The 17,227-nt window shown below is 40.3% G+C and overlaps 1 protein-coding gene across 7 annotated transcripts in view; it reads right to left on the bottom strand.

Moving 5' to 3' along the window:
* Positions 1–17,227, bottom strand: part of KLHL32 (kelch like family member 32) — a 186,663-nt gene that overhangs the window by 64,238 nt on the left and 105,198 nt on the right. For 6 of the 7 annotated variants that reach the window (XR_004138209.2, XM_010983909.3, XM_010983914.3 and 3 more), the window contains exon 5: positions 14,800–14,898. Coding sequence is in view for 6 of the 7 variants with exons in the window: in XM_010983909.3 (XP_010982211.1) it covers positions 14,800–14,898 (99 nt within the window). In the remaining variant the exon portion in view is untranslated. Of the gene's footprint in view, positions 1–14,799; positions 14,899–17,227 lie in introns of those variants that run through there. The other variant, XM_064486831.1, reaches the window with a different exon arrangement.

The raw sequence follows: 17,227 nt of genomic DNA on the forward strand, positions 1-17,227 counted from the left end.
ATGATAACCTTCTACTGCCAATTATTGATGCCCTCCACTTATCCCCCCTTCAAAAAGTCACCTTGGTTACCACACGTCAATGCTTTACTATAGATACAAGCGGTTAGGAGACAGTGATTTCCATGCCCCTCATGTAATAGCATGCATGGAACTTGAAGTTTGATGATAAAATGTTGGTATTATGTCACATTTTGGGGAGTCACTTTTGTTATGAAAGCCAAGAAATCTTTTTTTAAAAACCATTCCCAAATCAATTCCAAATAGCCTGATACAGCTACTCTGTATATAAAACCAGTATGATTTGATTTTTAGCAATGTTAACTAAAAGTGAAATAAAAGCATTGTATTAGCTGCTTATAGAGACCAAATATTGTAAGTCAGACATAGTAAATATGAAGCCCTTTGTCACTAAGTCCTAAAGCTCCCCACCTCGAGTCTCCTGTCGCATACCAAGGAACTTGTCACTAAGCTATTCATGCACAAATCTTCCAATGAATAAAAACTTTCCTAGTAAACTAGTAAAAAGTAGGTTTTACATGTTATAGTTTTTGTATCCAGTACAATGCCAATTACAATCCTTTATCACAGACTGTAATTTCAAAATGTTGGTTGGATTATGAATTTTAAAAAGCAACAAGTTTTTTTAAAGTTTTGGGGGTTTTTTTGTTTTGTTTTGTTTTGTTTTAGCACATCCATGACTTCAAATGAAGAGAGGAAATGACAGTTTGGTTATAGGTCTGATTTTACAATCAGGCAAAACGACCAGATCGCTCACAATTAACTGAGAAAAGTGCTCTCAAATATTTGAGCTGAACTTCGGAAGTTCTGTCTTGATGCTGACTACACATCAGGGTTTTTATATAATTGGTAAACATGGTGGAACACCCACTTGTGCCAGATTCATAAAGCCGGCTTCCACAGTGAATGTTGGGTCTTCTATCTTTTCACATGTTCATTTTTTTTCCTCCCCAGAATGTTGAAAAGGAACGTCACTTCTCTATGTATTTAGTGATAACCATAAATAAATAAATGTCTATGCTGTTTGCCAAAAGCATATCAAACATTATCAGTGTGGGGGAAGGGCAACAACCAAGATCAGATCCCACCTCCTAAGAAAGCTGGACCACTCCAGCTGGAAGGATTGTTCCCTCTTCTGACTTCTAATTTCAGGAGCTATTTTAACCCTTTGCCAGTGGTTACATACTCTTTCCCCCAGGATTAAATATTCTAATATTCAAATATGGCAGCCATAAAAAAGAGAGAGAAAAAAATAGTTATTGCCTAAACTTTTCACAATCGTACGCTCTTTTCAGGCTACCATTCAATAGCGAGCGTATTGCCATTTTACTCTTTGTGACTCAGAACAATTGTAAGTTCAACTTGTGCATATTTATTTGAGTTTATAGTTTTATATTTTCCTTGTCTCTTTCACTCAGTTGTAAGTTGTAGGGACAAGGAACCGATTGCACCTTTAGTTCAGAGTTGTAGGAAAAGCACGTGATTTGAAACTGACACCTAGGGATAACCTCAGCAAGGGATTAACATCTCTGAGTCTAATTTTCTCACCGAAAAAGTGGGGAAGGTGATCTGTGGTAAGAATGTTCAAAAACACATGCAAAGTACCTTCCACATAGTAGTTGCTCAACATTCAGTAGCTATCTTACCCTAATTATTCCCTTAAAAAAATACTATTAACAGGTGCTTCAGCTATAGTTTTGCATATTCCACAAATTTTACTCACTGACAGGATGAAGAGAAGAAAACACTGAAGGTCTAATATGGATTTTGTTTTTCTACAAACAACAGCAAAAATCATAGTTGTATAAAATCATTCATTTCTTTTGTACTTAAAAAAGCACTTCGCCAGAGATAAAAGAGAACAGACTGAGACATTATACTGGACCATCACCAAGTATGTTATTACTATAATATACTCTGGTTCCCATGCTCTATATTACACAGCAGAAAAGGCACACAGAGAAATCTAAGGATGGAAGAGCCGCATTTCTTTATGACCTTATTTGAAAGATAAACTCCTTGGGGAAATACAATTTATTCAGATTATCAAGACCCTGCTGTGCAAATCTACAGTCTGGGAGCATACTATGGAGATCAAAAAATATTTACTTTATTCTGTTGGGTATAAAAGCTTTTAATGAATGCATAATTAAGGCAAAAAAAAAAAGTGTATACAGCTTTAGAGATTCCACTGCTGAGCCAAGCCATTAATATCCAAGGCACCATACCCAGTTGTGATTCCACCTGTTTCCTATTTGGATTACAACCTAGTTATAAATCAAGGTATTACGTGACTACACGACCTGGTGCTGCAAAAAAGGATTGCACTCCAGGACTAGAGAAAGCAACATAAAGGGCTTTGTTGTGAAGGGCTGGCCCTTTGGAACATGTTGAAACAAACAAATATAAACAAATCCCAAAGCCTTGGGATGAATCACGCAGGAAAAAAGTCATCATGCGTATCATGTACGTAAAGGGAACTGTGAGTTTTCTCCACAATCTCTTGATAGGATAAAGTCTACAGTTATGGAGGAAAAACTGAGCAATTCATTGACAATGCAGGCCAGATTATTTATAATGTGATAAAATAATGTAAAACCAGACATTTTTATTTTTATAAATATATAGAGAGATATAGATATATTTGTACACAAACATAAATATATCTGGACAACAGTATGCAACTGTATGTTTATGTATTGATATAAATATGCATATGATACAATGTGACTAAACTAAAGCAAATATTAGCAGCAATTCAAAAAATACAAGAAAAAACCCCCAGCATGCTCTAATTCTTGGAGTCTTTGAAGGCCTATTTAAATATATTTGTGCTGTATAACAGAGGAATTCTACAATTAGGTTACTAGTACATTTTCATATTCAATTGTATGCATAACATCCAAGGCTCATGAATAATTTTATATTGTTCCTTGGGAAAGTCTGTAGTAAGCTGGAAATGCAGTAGGAAGGAAGCACAGAGACCCAGCATCACTGACGACTAGTAAGTCTGGCCCCAGTCACCACGTGTGGCAAAATGCTACTGCAGAGTTTACTACAGCTGCCTCAGCACATCAGGCAATTGCCACTGAATTATGCATTATATAGATGGAATTAATGTACGCTTTTCTTTAATTGAAAATTGTCTATCTGGGCAGCTGTGGCTTTAAAATTGCAGTAATCGCAAACCTTTTTCCAATGACAAGAGGTAATATCAGGTTAAACATTTTTTTAAAGAATAGTAGAGACCAGAAGTGATTATGCTATATCTCCTTACTTAGCTATGCTACCCAAAGTCAGCGTGCTGAAAATCAGCCCAGCTCTGCAGAATTTCAGTAATCTCTCAGTTATCCACAAAGTTATTAAACTTTGTCTTAATCCTTATTATATATAAGAATGAAGATTGGGAAGGTTTTTTTTTTGTTTCAAATCTGCATTGTTTTGGCTTTTTAGATTTCGGATGCTATGAAAGATGTATACTATCCATAGTTTTTATATTTATATATATATTATATAAATATATTTAAAAATATGTTTGTAACTAGGATCAGTTTGAATTTATCTTAACGTGGTGACACTTTCAAGGTCTGAGAGTCAGTGACTTGGGCTGGTAAGTGATGTGAAACGGGCTGGCAGCAGCATCTAAAGCAGGGGTTCTCAGACTGTAGCTCCCAGACCAACATCACCTCGGAACCTGTTAGGATGCAGATTCCTAGGCTCCTCCTCAGACCTCTCAGATCAGGAAATCTACGGGTGGGGCTCAGCAGTCTATTTTGACAAGCTATTTGAGTGACTGTGCACATGATCAAGTTTAAGAACCACTGGTATAGAGTATGCCTTTGAGTGAAGACAGGAAAGACTCTCATCTGTATAAATATACTCTTGCATTACAACGAGTTAAATGACCTCAGCCCCTCATCCCAGCCTCTGAAGTGGGCAAGCATTATGCCGAATGTATGGGGGTGAGGCCAGGGTACCTGGGGCTGAGTTAATGACATGGATAAGCAGTCCTTTCCCAGGGCCTGAGCACACATCCCTCAAAATGCAGCAAGGGAGAGGCTGGCAACCTGCTCTAAGGCATATTGATGGAGAGAGTGTGAGAAAGAGAGTAGGGGGAGACGTCTAGGAAGGAAAGAAAGTTGGAGGGAGGTGGGCATGTGGATAGCAGTCTCCTTGTAAGGAATAACTTACATTTTTCTTCTATTAAATAGGTGCACTGCGTTTATTTCCTCTAGTCAGGAGATACAGGACTAGATGCAACTAGATGAGAAAAAATTCCTATCACAGGAGCTCTCATAGCACATGTAGAAGGAACTCAAACAAACATGCGTTTCTAAGCAACTATTAGGTACCAAAATGAGAAATAAAAGATTTTTCCAAATTTTCCCTTGAATTCTGTATATGACGGTGGGGCAAGATGTTTTATTTACGGGAAGGGTAGGGGAAAAAAATAAAACAAAACTTCCTATCTATGAAGCAACAATACCAAGTATTGTGTTGCTTTTTAAAGCATCAGTTTTTACTATTTATTAAAGTGTAATTTCAATATGATGTTTTCACTTAACTGAGGCAGGGAGAAAGCAATGGTTCATTTAATTATTTGTGAGGTTTTTTTCCCTAAAACAATACATTCACCTCTACAAAAACAAAGAGCAGTGGCTCAGAGAAAAAAAATACCTTTTACAGAATGGTTATTATTTCTCAAATTTTCAGGAACAGACTTGTTCAATATGCTGTTGATCAGAAGTACATAGTAAAGTTTGTGACATTTCCAGGAATGAAAGAAAGACAGGAGTGACAGGAGTGGGGAGGAAGGTAACTGTGGGATCAAGTAAAGCATTCCAGTCCACTGGCTCCAGTTTCCTGGGTACCTACCGCATGTAGGATACTGTGGTTGTTGTAGGATACTTTGCACGTACTGCCTCATGAACACTCCAATACCCCTAAGGGGTACATCGTATATAAGACGCTATACCTATATTTTACAGATGAGGCATTTGGGCAAAGAAGTTAAGTAACTTGCCCGGGGTCGTGTAACTCTGGGACATGAATTTATATCACCGGGAGATAGATAAAGAATTCAACACAAACAATACGGTGTGATCAGCGTCCTGGAAGAATGCCCATAATTAATGAAAAGGATGTAAACCTAACTTCAACTAGGTGGACTGATCAGGCAGCTCTGGAAGAGGAAGTAACACGTGGGCAAAGTACGTGAAGGTTAAGGAGGAACTGTATAAGGTGACAGAGCAAGGGAAGAATCATCCATGGACAAGGAGGCTTCATAAAAAAAGTTTAGGTACAGGGAAATGCATGAAGTTCACAATGACTGTAGCATAACATGTGGGTAGTAAATTGCTTTCAAAAAAGGCAAAGAGACAGGGAGTTTCATAATAAAAATGGGACCTGTGAGCCACACTAAGAGGAATGAACCTTATCCTGAAGGCGATGATGAACCACTGACTGAAGAATGATTTTAAGCAAGAGTGTGACACAATCAGATTATTATTTTTTAAACCAATCAAATATAATTTATAAAGTTTTTTTTAAAACCAATTTAAACAGAATTTTGGAGGAGGGACTGGAGTAAGGCAGGAGTGGAGGCAGGCTCATTGCTTTAGCAGGACGTTGTTTTAGCAGGACGTTGCTTTAGTCCAGGAAATAAGTAATAAGGATTTGAATTAAGACAAGGGTAATAGAACTAGAGAGAATAAGAGAGATTTAAAAAGTTGAGGAGGTTCACACAAAACCCTGCACACAGGTGTTTATAGTGGTGTAATCATAATTGCCTAAACATGGACGTAACCAAGATGTCCTTCAGTAATTAACGGATAAATCAACTGCAGTACCTCCAGACAAAGGAATATTATTCAGTGCTATAAAGAAATGAGCTATCAAGCCATGAAAGGACTTAGAGGAAATTTAAATGCATATTACTAAGCAAAAGAAGCCAGTCTGAAAAGGCTACATACTGTATGAATCCAACTATAGTATGTTCTGGAAAAGGCAAAACTATGGACACAGTAAAAAAGATCAGTAGTTGCCACAGGTTGGGGCAGGGGAAGGAGGAATGACTAGGTGGAGCACAGAGGACTCTGAGGGCAGTGAGACTACTCTGTGTGATACATGCCATTATACATTTGTCCAAACCTACAGAATGTAAAACACCAAGAGTGACTCCTCATGTAAACTGTGGACTTGGTGACAGTGATGTGTCAATGTAGGTTCATCAACTGTAACAAATGTACCACCCTGGTGAAGAATGTTGATAACGGGGGAAGCTACGCATATGTGGGCACAGGGCATATATGGGAAATCTCTGTATCTTCCTCTCAATTTTGTTGTGAAACTAAAACTGTTCTTCAAAAACAGTGTATGAAAAAAAAAAGTTAAGGCAGTAGAATTGAAAGGTTTTGGTGACAGCAGATGAGCAGCACAGGGGGATGGAATATTTTAGGATGACTCCTGGGTTTCTGGCTTAGGTTAACACTCGGAAAGGTCATATGCCTGTGGGATATCCAAGAGGAAATGCTGACGAGGCAGTGGGCCTAGAGATGATACAACATGCTATCCTCGGGTACAGTGAGAATAGGGAACATTAAGGAGACAAGAAAGAAAAAAGACAATGTTAGAAACCTAGCCTGTAACCAGGAGGTAGGGATCCAGCCTGTGTTATAGGGAAAGAAATTGTTTTGTGGGCCAGAAAAATTGCTTAGATTTTACAGCAAAGTACTGATTAGCTTTAGACAACAGGCAAGAAGCAGAGTTGAGCTATTTCAGGAACATCTAGGAAAAATAATCCAGACCTGAATGATGTTAGCGAGAGTGAAGAAAAAAAGAAGGCATATTTTAGAAGTATTTAAGAGGCTAAACCAATAAAATTTAGTGGGATTCATGAAATCATGGAGCAGCATAAGATTACGCCAAGATTTCTGGTTTGGGTTACTACAAGGATGATGGTTTCTTAATAAAGAGGAGGAGGAAGAGGAGCAGGTGTGTGAGACTGGCTGAAGGTGAATTTGAGATGCAATGTGGGATGCCAAGTGGTGATGCTGGCTGGACACAGAGGTTCGGGAGCTCAGGAGAGGGGACTGCGACCATCCACATGTGGATGAAGGAGAGTGGTGGTGAGCAGAAGGGAAGGGCACCCACGTGGCACCACTGCACCCAGAGGGATATTCACAGAGCTGATGGAAGAAGAGCTTTTAAAGGATCTGAAAAGAAGTCGGAGGAGAACAAGAAGAGAGTCTTGAGAAAACAGGTGGAGGAAAGACAGGAGCTACCAGTGTTGAAAGGTTGTAGAGTGGCCATGTGATGAGAGCATAAGCGGCCCACTGCCTTTGACAATTAGGAGGTGTTGGTGACCTTTGCTGGAACCGCTTTTGAGGAGTAATGAAGGCAGAGGACTGAGTTCAATAGGATTGGAGAATGAATAGAGGGTGTGGAAGTGCAGACACAGGTCCCAGTTTGGTAGTGAGTGGAAGGAGCAGGTTGTGGTAATGAGAGAAGAAAAGTGTCTCCCATCTATTGATACTATAAATGAAAGGAAGGTGCCAGTGGAGAAGACACTGAAACCAGGGGAAACACAGGAGGGACCTGACAGAGTAAGGAGCAGAAAGGCGGTTTAGTCTTAAAAAGAAGGCAGGCAGTTAACTGTGGGTACAAATATTTGCGGGTGGAGGGTGGGTAGGAGGATGAATGTTTTAAATGAAAAATAGATTCTCTTTTAATGCCCCTAATTTCAAGTATTGATAATGGAATTAAGTAAGATTGATTTGGTTTGCTTTGTTTATTGATCCTTAACTGTGGCATTAATAAAACATTGGAAACATTTTATTTTTGAGAAAAATAGGCTGAAAGTTATTTTAAAATTACCCACCAAACAATAGTTAGCTTGGAATAGAAATTACTAATATTAGAGAAGTCCTTCAAGACAATCTTTCTTCTCTTTAAAAACTCACCAACAAGGAAGACATAATGAACCCTAGATCATCCACACAGCAAATTCAAGTGCCAGGATGACTTTCGTGGCCAGCCAGCATATCTCTGGGCTGTCACTGACATCCTTTGGTGTGGGTTTTGGAAAGAAAAGCCAACATAATAGCATATGAAAAAATTAATTGGGATCCTAAATGGCTATTAAAAGAGCTTATAATATATTTTAGAGCCAAATATTAATGATATTTGGCAAATACAATATTCTGGATCCACCATGCCAGACAGTAAGTACTCATGATTAGAACAAATAATTAGTAGTTGGCTATGGTTTAATAGGACTGATACATTTCTTCTCTTTCTGATCATTTGCACTGGATTTTTAAAAAAAATCCAAAAGATTAAATCGTTTGTAATTTATTTTCCAAAATTCATACTTTCACTTTCTCCAAATACAAGGTACCAGCTCTAGTGAACTATGGAATAGCACACAGCTAGTGTATTTGATTAGGGGCATATTAAATATATATGTTGGTACAATCGTTTGTCTTATCTAATGTGGAAAAAAAAATAGCTCAGTGGTGGAGAAAAAAATGAGCATGAGTTATAACTTCTCAACATTGAGGATAAATTATTCTATTCAGAACACCCACTGTATATTAAGTATTTAGGAGATACTGCTAATTTAATAATTAAAATTATAATAATACATTGTTTGGAAGAGATAATCTCCTATAAGTCATTGTACTATTAGTTTGTTAAAAATGATAATCTATTAAAATACTGTAAAATATGCAAGATATTCAGGGCTAAATGCAGCCCCAGCCCCATAGATAGTATCTTCAACATAAAAACATTATATTCAATGGATAAAACTAATGAAAGACTGACTTACTAACATATTTTCCTCCCACAATGTAAAATTTCAGCATTTAAGCAGGAGAAAACTATTGAATGAATGCACCATTCATTTTCTCAATACATGCTTCAGTGGACAGCACTGTGTCCTTCCAAAATTCTTACGTTGGCGCTCTAAGCCCTAGTATGGCGGTATTTGGAGGTGGGCCTTTGGGAGGCAATTAGGTCATGAGGGTGGGGCCCTCATGACGGGATTAGTGTTCTCTTAAGAAGAGACACCAGAGAGCTTGCTACCTCTCTCTCTCTCTGCCATGTGAAAACACAGCCAGAAGGTGGCCATCTGCAAGCCAGGAAGAGAGCTCTCACCAGAGCCTGCCCAAGCTGGCACCCTGATCTTAGACTGTCAGCCTCCAGAACTGTGAGAAACAAATACCTGTTTAAAACATCCAGTCTGTGCTATTTGTTATGGTAGCCTGAGCTGACCGATACACACACAGGAGAGAGGGGGGAAGATATAAAGAGGTGTAAGGCATGACCCCTGCCTTCAAGAGTCCCACTATAAGCGAGGTGGGTAAGACACTTTCCAACCACATTAACCCACAAGGAAACTGAGGCAGAACTGGCACTCAGATATGTTCTGCTTCTGTGGAGCTATTTCAAGGATCCAGTGCCTCTCAGAGTTGAAAGAAGAAAAATATTTTCTAAGTAAAAGAACAGTAAAATCACCATTTATGCAAAAAAAAAAAAAAAAAGACCAGAATATCCAGAATTCCTCCTAACACCCTCATGAGAGAGTAACAGTCTTTAAACCTTTGTGCCTACACTGAAGAGAGAAAATGACTAATTCTCACAGTATCCCATTTAGTGTAAAACTAAATGAAGACAAGGGATGACTAATAAGCATCAGTCACAGAGGAAAGAGATTTAGGGCGGGAAGCCACTTCCTCCCTCCTGTTCCCTTTATGTTCTTGGCTTCTGAATGATTAATAGTAAGAATTTTGGCTTTGCTTTATGAGATGATCCAAATGTGCACACTGTAAATAGAACAACGCCTTCAATCTGGGGAAATGATCTTTTATGCTTATAAAAGCAGAAAACAAAACAAATGGAAAAAATAAAGAACCCCCCCCCACACACACACACACACATCCACCCACCCACCCACCTCTGTTTTCCTTTACGTGATAAAATGCTCTACCTAGAGCACTCCTGTCCCTTTCCTCTCACATCTCGGCAGCGCGGCTCCTCTTTCAGGTCACGTCTTTCCCATAAAAGTGCTAAACTAATGCCGCTTAATGACAAATTAATGTCCATGAATAAAAAATACACCTCTAATAGCATAGAGTAATTTGCCATTACAATATCATCATTGGACATGCCCCTGGTTTAATACGATGTATTTAATTCATAACCTAATGAGTGATATATAAAAAGAGGGAGATGAACCCTGCAATTACATTTATGTGAGTCTGTCACCTTATTTGTAAAACCTTAGAGTCATTTACATTCAAATTAGAACAAATGAGTGATTTCACAAAGTACGGTGATAAATGACCACAGCAGCCCAAGACAAAACTGTATTTCCTGTGAACACATTCACAGTTTCCTATTATTTGTTAAAAATTACAATGCATATTGCCCAGTGTGATGTGAATAATGACTTTTTTACTGATTAGGTCAGAAGACTAATATGTAGCAAAATAAATAATTTTTCTTTTCATTTTTTCTGATTTTTGCTTTAAATTAACTACTGAATTCTGGTGGATTCACACTGCCACCTGCTGCCTAGAAATAGATACTAAAAGTATATTTCTACCGAAAGGAGTTAATTTACCCCTTCGGTGGTCTTATTCACAAAGTCTAGCAAAGGTTTTTTCTTGTCAATATATTTAAATTTCATATCACAATAAAGGCTGATACTTCGCAAACAAAAAGAACACTTTCTAATCAAACAATAGGATATACTATTTGCTATTTGGGGGAGGGAGTACAAAATGTACAAACTTTTATTTTTGAAAGCTAACTACAAAAAAAAGACATTTTCAGCAAATCATGAGCATTTCCTAATGCATCACTTTCAGTGGATACAACACAAAATCTAGTGGCCGGTACCTTGACCTTACAACAGGGGAGGGTGAAGGAGGGTGGTGTGTGTGTGTGTGTGTGTGTGTTTTTCCTACTCCTGCCCCTTGGTACAATCTGAAGAGGATGACTGAGGGCTCTGCCTGTCACTGAGGATCTCCACCACCTGGTCTTCCCTCCTAATGACAAGTTCCAACGTGAAAGGAAGGTCTCAGGGTCCACAAGAGAGCAGGCTAGGAAAGGCATGAGGACTAGAGACAAGACTGGGGAGGAACAGCCCTGGCCGTGGAGACCAGGCTAAGGTGAAATGATGCTCCCGGATGGTCATCAGGAAACTAGGAGAGGTTTCCAAACTGGATCAAAATCCTAGTTCTGAATTTAACTTTTCTCATTTGTGAAAAAAGAAAAGAACCCTCACCTGCCTTAAGCAGGTGTTACTTAGAGGGGAAATGGGAATCCTTGTGCAAAACAGTATAGATGGGCTGTCATTAAATGCTGGTTCCCTTCTCTGGGAAAGATGACAGCTCTGAGGACTGTGGTTTGGCGTGGAGGGAGGCTAGAAACAGGCAGACCCCTTAGGTGGAGACTGTGAACTCATAACTTACAGCCAATGATGGCAAGAATCTAAAGAAAAGTAAGAAAGTTAGCAATGGAGAAAAGGATCAGGTCTGAGAGACATTTGAGAGGTAGAATCAACCCAGCTTGGGAACTGACTGGATATGGTGGTGAATAAGGACTCAGAAACTATGTTCAAATTTCTAGACAACCAGTGGATTAATGGCACCATCAACAGAGAAAAGGGTACATTTTCTCACGTTAGGTTTGAATTGCCTGTGTGATATTTAGGTAGACATACTGAAAAGCTCATATTTTTTTAAAAAGTCAGGAAAAACCAAGGTTTGGGAAAACAACCTGGATTCAAAAGTTTTGTCATGTTTATCTGAGGGACTCAGTAAACCAGGAGACATACTGGAATCTCTCCTGAGGATGGTCTGCAGAGATTCCTTTACAAGATTTAACATAGTGAATGACATGTATGTAAACGTGCATACTCTGAAAAACAAGGAAACTCATGCATTTACTGGACCCACTTTAAATACAAATACTGCTCTTTAATGAACTGGTGCATCTTTCTGATGAAATTTTTTAAAAGAGCACAACAGACAAGGAAGAGGCAGCAGAAGGAGGAAAAGGGAAGGAAGCACCCACGTTTTACTTGGGACTGAATCTCAGCAGTTAAGTCTGACAGGTCATGCTTATTAATAATTTATAACACGACAGGCTACACAGGACAGAGTCCACGGAATTCCATTGCAAAGCAGGTGAGAAAGGATGCAAATATGAGGAGCTGTCTGTAAATCCCTTATCTTGGGATAATGGCCTATTGCTGCAGCCACTCTCCCTGGGAGCCGCTCCCTCCCAATAAATTAGCGGTTTTCATTTCATTAATTCTACCAACAGGCACTGAGAACATGTGTGTTCTCAACAACAGGCCCTGTGAGAGGGCCTGGGGCCAAAAATGAATAAGGGGAAGCCCTCACAGCCTGGGAGGCTAATTCAACGGCTGTCCTCACTGACACAGAGGGGCACTGCTCCTGCGAGGTGGGGCCGTGGCCCTCAGCAGCCTACCAAATGAAAAGCAAGAGAAAGGAGCCCACACCGGGGCCTCGAAGTGTCCCTTCGCTTGGCTGGGGGGCAGCAGCTGCAGCACCTAGGCTCGTGCAAGAGAGCTTTAGGCCAGGGCAACAGCGGACGGCGGACGGCTTGAGAGGCTCAGGGAGGTTTAGCCAGGCTCAGGAAGCGTCCACCAAGGGCTTCTCGTAGCACATGCTCCTTAACGAGCACTGGAGGACAGGAGGGGCACCAGAGCAGAGCCCTACCCCTCACATCTCTGAAAAAATGGTAATTTGAGAACAACAAAACAGTATCAGACATCTAATCTAATGGTCTTCTTATAGTCAGTATTTTCTTCTACAGATTGGACATCTTGCAACATTAGAGTTAAAAAGGAAATGTAAAATTACATAAGAGAATGAAATGAAAACATATTGGTGAAAAGAAAGTGAAAATGTCAACCACTGCTCAAAAAGGCTAATAATAAATGAACTGTCCACAAAATACATCTGTATACAAACTACACTTTTCCCTCAGCAAAAATAATGAACTGCAAGAATTAAATTCCAAAGTGCACACAAGTCACTTAGTATCTCAACAGATTTACTGACGGGGTAGGGAGAAATACCCAAGAACTTTCAGCATTCATCTGGAATTCTCATTTAGAGAAAATTATAGGTATAAGTACACACGCACACACACACACACACACACACACACCTCTGTATATACACACTAGTTTAATATGCATCATGGTTATTAGCACTATAACCAAACTTCTGTCAACACACATCATTGATTATTACCTGCCATGGAAAAAGTGAATCAGGTGATGATGCTGAAAGCTCAAATTGCAATATTTGATGTAGAAATGTCAAATAAAAGTAATTTCAATTTCACAAGTCAAACACACACCTCCGAAGTCTTGTAACCTTTCTATGTTATTCCCATTTGTTACTTGCAGGAAGGGATTAAAACGGCTCTCCCATATCACCCAACAATATTGAGGGGAAAAGAAAGGAAAATAAGATAAAAATAGTTCAACATTTACTGTTAGATTAAATATGCTGAGATAATCATGGAACTTTCATTTGCTGTACTTGAAATGCTCCTTAGGTGAACATAGCTGACAGTATCACACTGTCTCCCTGGAAAGCACTGGTTCCCATTTCCTGAGGTTGCTGGGAAGTTGAAATAAGATGATATATGAGAAAGAGCTTTGGAAATGACCTAACGAGTAACACAAGTAGAGGCAATATTTAGAATTAGAGAAATGATTAGGAAGAAAATAAAGTAATTCGGCAGAAAAACAAATAGGGTTTTTCTACTTACTAATATCATATCATGTGCACAAGGATAGCAGAATTAAATTATGTGGATTTATTATTATTTTTTAATTTATCTTCACTGTTGTTATAATGCTGTAATAAATGCAAGTAAAAAGTCATGCCAGAGGAGGAAATGGGAAGATCTCAATATAGGGAATCAGTGCTGAACTTCCTGCAAAGGAGAAGAGACTCACAGCCGTACTGTCTACTTAAGATGTTCCAGACCTTCCTATTGAATCAAAGGGTTTTCATCCAGAGGGAAAGAAGGGTCTTTGGAATCAGAAAGGCCTATCACTCACCAGTTGTGTCACCTTGGGCAAGGTGGGTACATTTCAAATCTTTGATTTTTTTTGCCTATATAAACACGCAGAGTTGTTTTGAGGACCGAACATGAAGCGTCAGCGGGCACACGGGGCAGGTGCTCGGTGAAGGGGAGTTTCCTCTCCCTCCTCTTCACAGAGCCTTTCATACCACCCCAGACAACGGGGACAAGAGTGCACAGATCACTCATCACTTCTCCAACAACCACTGCCTGGGACATTCGTGCAGCAATGAATTATATATGACTTTGTGATACGTTACTGTTACTGAAACCTTCAATGACTATCCAACTTCTCATGCATTTCCGTAACCGGAGACTTGCTTCAAATCAAGACCCTTCCTAGTGTCATCTCCCAGGGCCCCCGTGGTGAACCCTGTGTGTGTTTGCCGAGTTACTCTGCCGCCCAAGGGGAATGGGGACCTGGGATGGGTAGGGAGGGTCAGGGACATGAGACAGGACACGTAAGAGCTGCACCAGCCCTCCCAGGAGCCTCTCAGCTGGTGTACTGGAGAAACTCTACCACCACAGGCCACATCTCCCACCACCCCCCTTCCATTTTACCTGTCACTGGGCTCCAGCTGGTGGGGTGCTGCAGAGGGAAGGAATGTGCAGGGCATATTAGTGGGATGCAGGCTCACATACCTGGATGAGATAGTGGGAACATAAGTTGAGAAGCTCCAACAGCTGTAGGTGACTGCCAGCTGCTAACACATCCTGGATCACGCCAGGCTCCAACAAAATCTGTTTGTTTTTTAATAAAAAGAAAACCATCAATGACTTAAAAATTAATACTTGCTTAATAAGCAACTTTGCTATATTTAAGCTGCTGCTTAACATACAATATCTGAATTAATACTGTTCCTTACTATGGAAGTCAGTTCTTTTTTTCTATTTTGATTCATGAGCTGTGGCCTCCACTCTAACAGCTGAGTTCTCATTTCTAATCCTCATTTCCTGTGTGTAAGGCTCTATACTTTACCACTTATTTTTGTAGGAGGATATGAACATTTGCCAAGAGCAACGTAACAGGGCGGAGGGCCATAGCTCAGTGGTAGAGTGCGTGCTTAGCATGCACGAAGTCCTGGGTTCAATCCTCAGTATCTCCATTTAAGAAAAAAAGGAAAAAAAAAAACCAAAGAACAATGTTATAGTCTTAAAATTCAGTTTGTGATGGATGTAATCTCATAGATACAAAGGTGCTGAATTTTAGCTGGTCAAAGTACATTTCAGAACGTTGTTCCTCAGTAGATCACAGAAACAGTATGGTTAGAAGGTATTTTAGAGGAAGGGGGCTCACACTGCTTGAAATATGAGACCAGAGGTGGGTACTACTCTATTTTACTTCTAAGTCCTACAACAGTAAACATCAACCACAACTTTCATTTTTCTCCTTTTCAGTCTCAGATTCTCTAACCTTTTCTATTTGAAATATAAGATATAGAAATAGAATTTTCAGAATATAAAGGCATCACAGAGAAGCAAAACTTCCCAAATACACTGGTGATACCAATTCTGGTACCAGTTTTTTTCTGGTTAGGTCCAGCGCTGTGCCTACCGTGGCCAGCTCTTGACCTGCTGCACAGGGCTGGAGAAAAACACAACTGCATTGACTAAACTCACTTTACACGCAAGACTCCCAGGCCAGGGGACCTTTCGTGCTGCTCTCACCATCCTGACTCATTTCCCAAGCCCAGTGGCTCCCAAAGTCTAGTCTCTGGGCCAGCCACATCAGCATCGCCTGGGAACTTGGGAAAACTGCAAATTCTTGGACACCTCCTCAGACCTCATTGAATCAGAAACTTTCAGGGTGAGGCCCAGCAACTGCATTTTAAGAAGGGCCACTGGTGCTTCTGATGCACAGGAAAGCCTGGGAAACACTGATGGGGTCAGTTCCCTCTCCTACGCCACTACTTCTCACATGCCCCTTTCCCCGCAAGCCTCCACCTCCTCCCCTCTCTCCTTATTCTAACCTCATGGTCTTCCAAAGGCTCCCACCACAAAATCTCCCAACCCACCTACCCAGATCTGTATCACACACTTTACTTTCCTCAACACTCCGCTAATACACTAGATCCCAATGCCTCCTGTCTGATACTGTTCCCTCTCCTTCCAGCATCGTTATCTGTTGTCTTTGTATTGGATGATAATCCCCATCAGCATATAAATATGTCATGATAGCTCTTCTCTGAAGAACTAACAACTCCCTCCCTTGACCCCACAGATCCCTCCAGGCTCCCCTTCCCAACAATGTTCCTCAGGAAAGTTGTCCATACAAACACTGCTATTTGCTCTGCTCTGTTCTCTCTCAAACCCACTCCTATTGAGCTTTGTTCCTGCTGTTCCTCTAAAAATGCTCTCATCAAAGTCACCAGAGACCTCTAAATCCAACAGCCATTTCTCAATATATAATCTTATCTGAGCCAGCAGCAGTTAGCAAAGTTGATTGCTCTCCTTCTGAAATGATTTCTTCCCTTGGAGGACAACACTTCCTCCCTTGGTTTCTTCTGCTTCAATAGCCATTCCTCTCCATCTCCTTCCCAACCTGTAAGCTTTGGAGATGCCCAGAGCTCAGTCCCTGGATCTCTTCTTTCCTCTCTCTTCTTACTCTGAGGATGATCTCATGCAATCCCATGGCTTTAAAACCACCTGTACACTGAATCTGCTCCACTTGGTTTCTCCAGCCCCAACCTCACCCTTGAACTCCAGGCTCTGATATCCAACAGCCCATTCTGTATCACCACATGGATGTCAATGGGCAGCTCAAACCGAACGTGCTCCAAACTGAACTCTTCATCCTCTCCACCAACCACCACACCTGCTCCTACCCTAGTCCTACCATCTCAGAAAATGGCAACTCTCAGAGTCATTCTTGACTCCTCTTCTTTTCTTCCTGCCTCACGTCTGATCCATCAGCCACTCCTTTGGCTCTATCTTCAAACAGTTCCAGATCCAATCACCACTCAGTACTACTTCCGTCTTTACCTCTCTAGTCCAATCCGCTGGCTTCCTAGACTTACTATAATAGCCTCCTAACTAGTTGAACTGATTTCTCCTTTTCTTCCTTGCACTG

This window comes from Camelus dromedarius, chromosome 6 (assembly GCF_036321535.1).
Source record: "Camelus dromedarius isolate mCamDro1 chromosome 6, mCamDro1.pat, whole genome shotgun sequence".
NCBI classification, from domain to species: Eukaryota; Metazoa; Chordata; class Mammalia; order Artiodactyla; family Camelidae; genus Camelus; species Camelus dromedarius.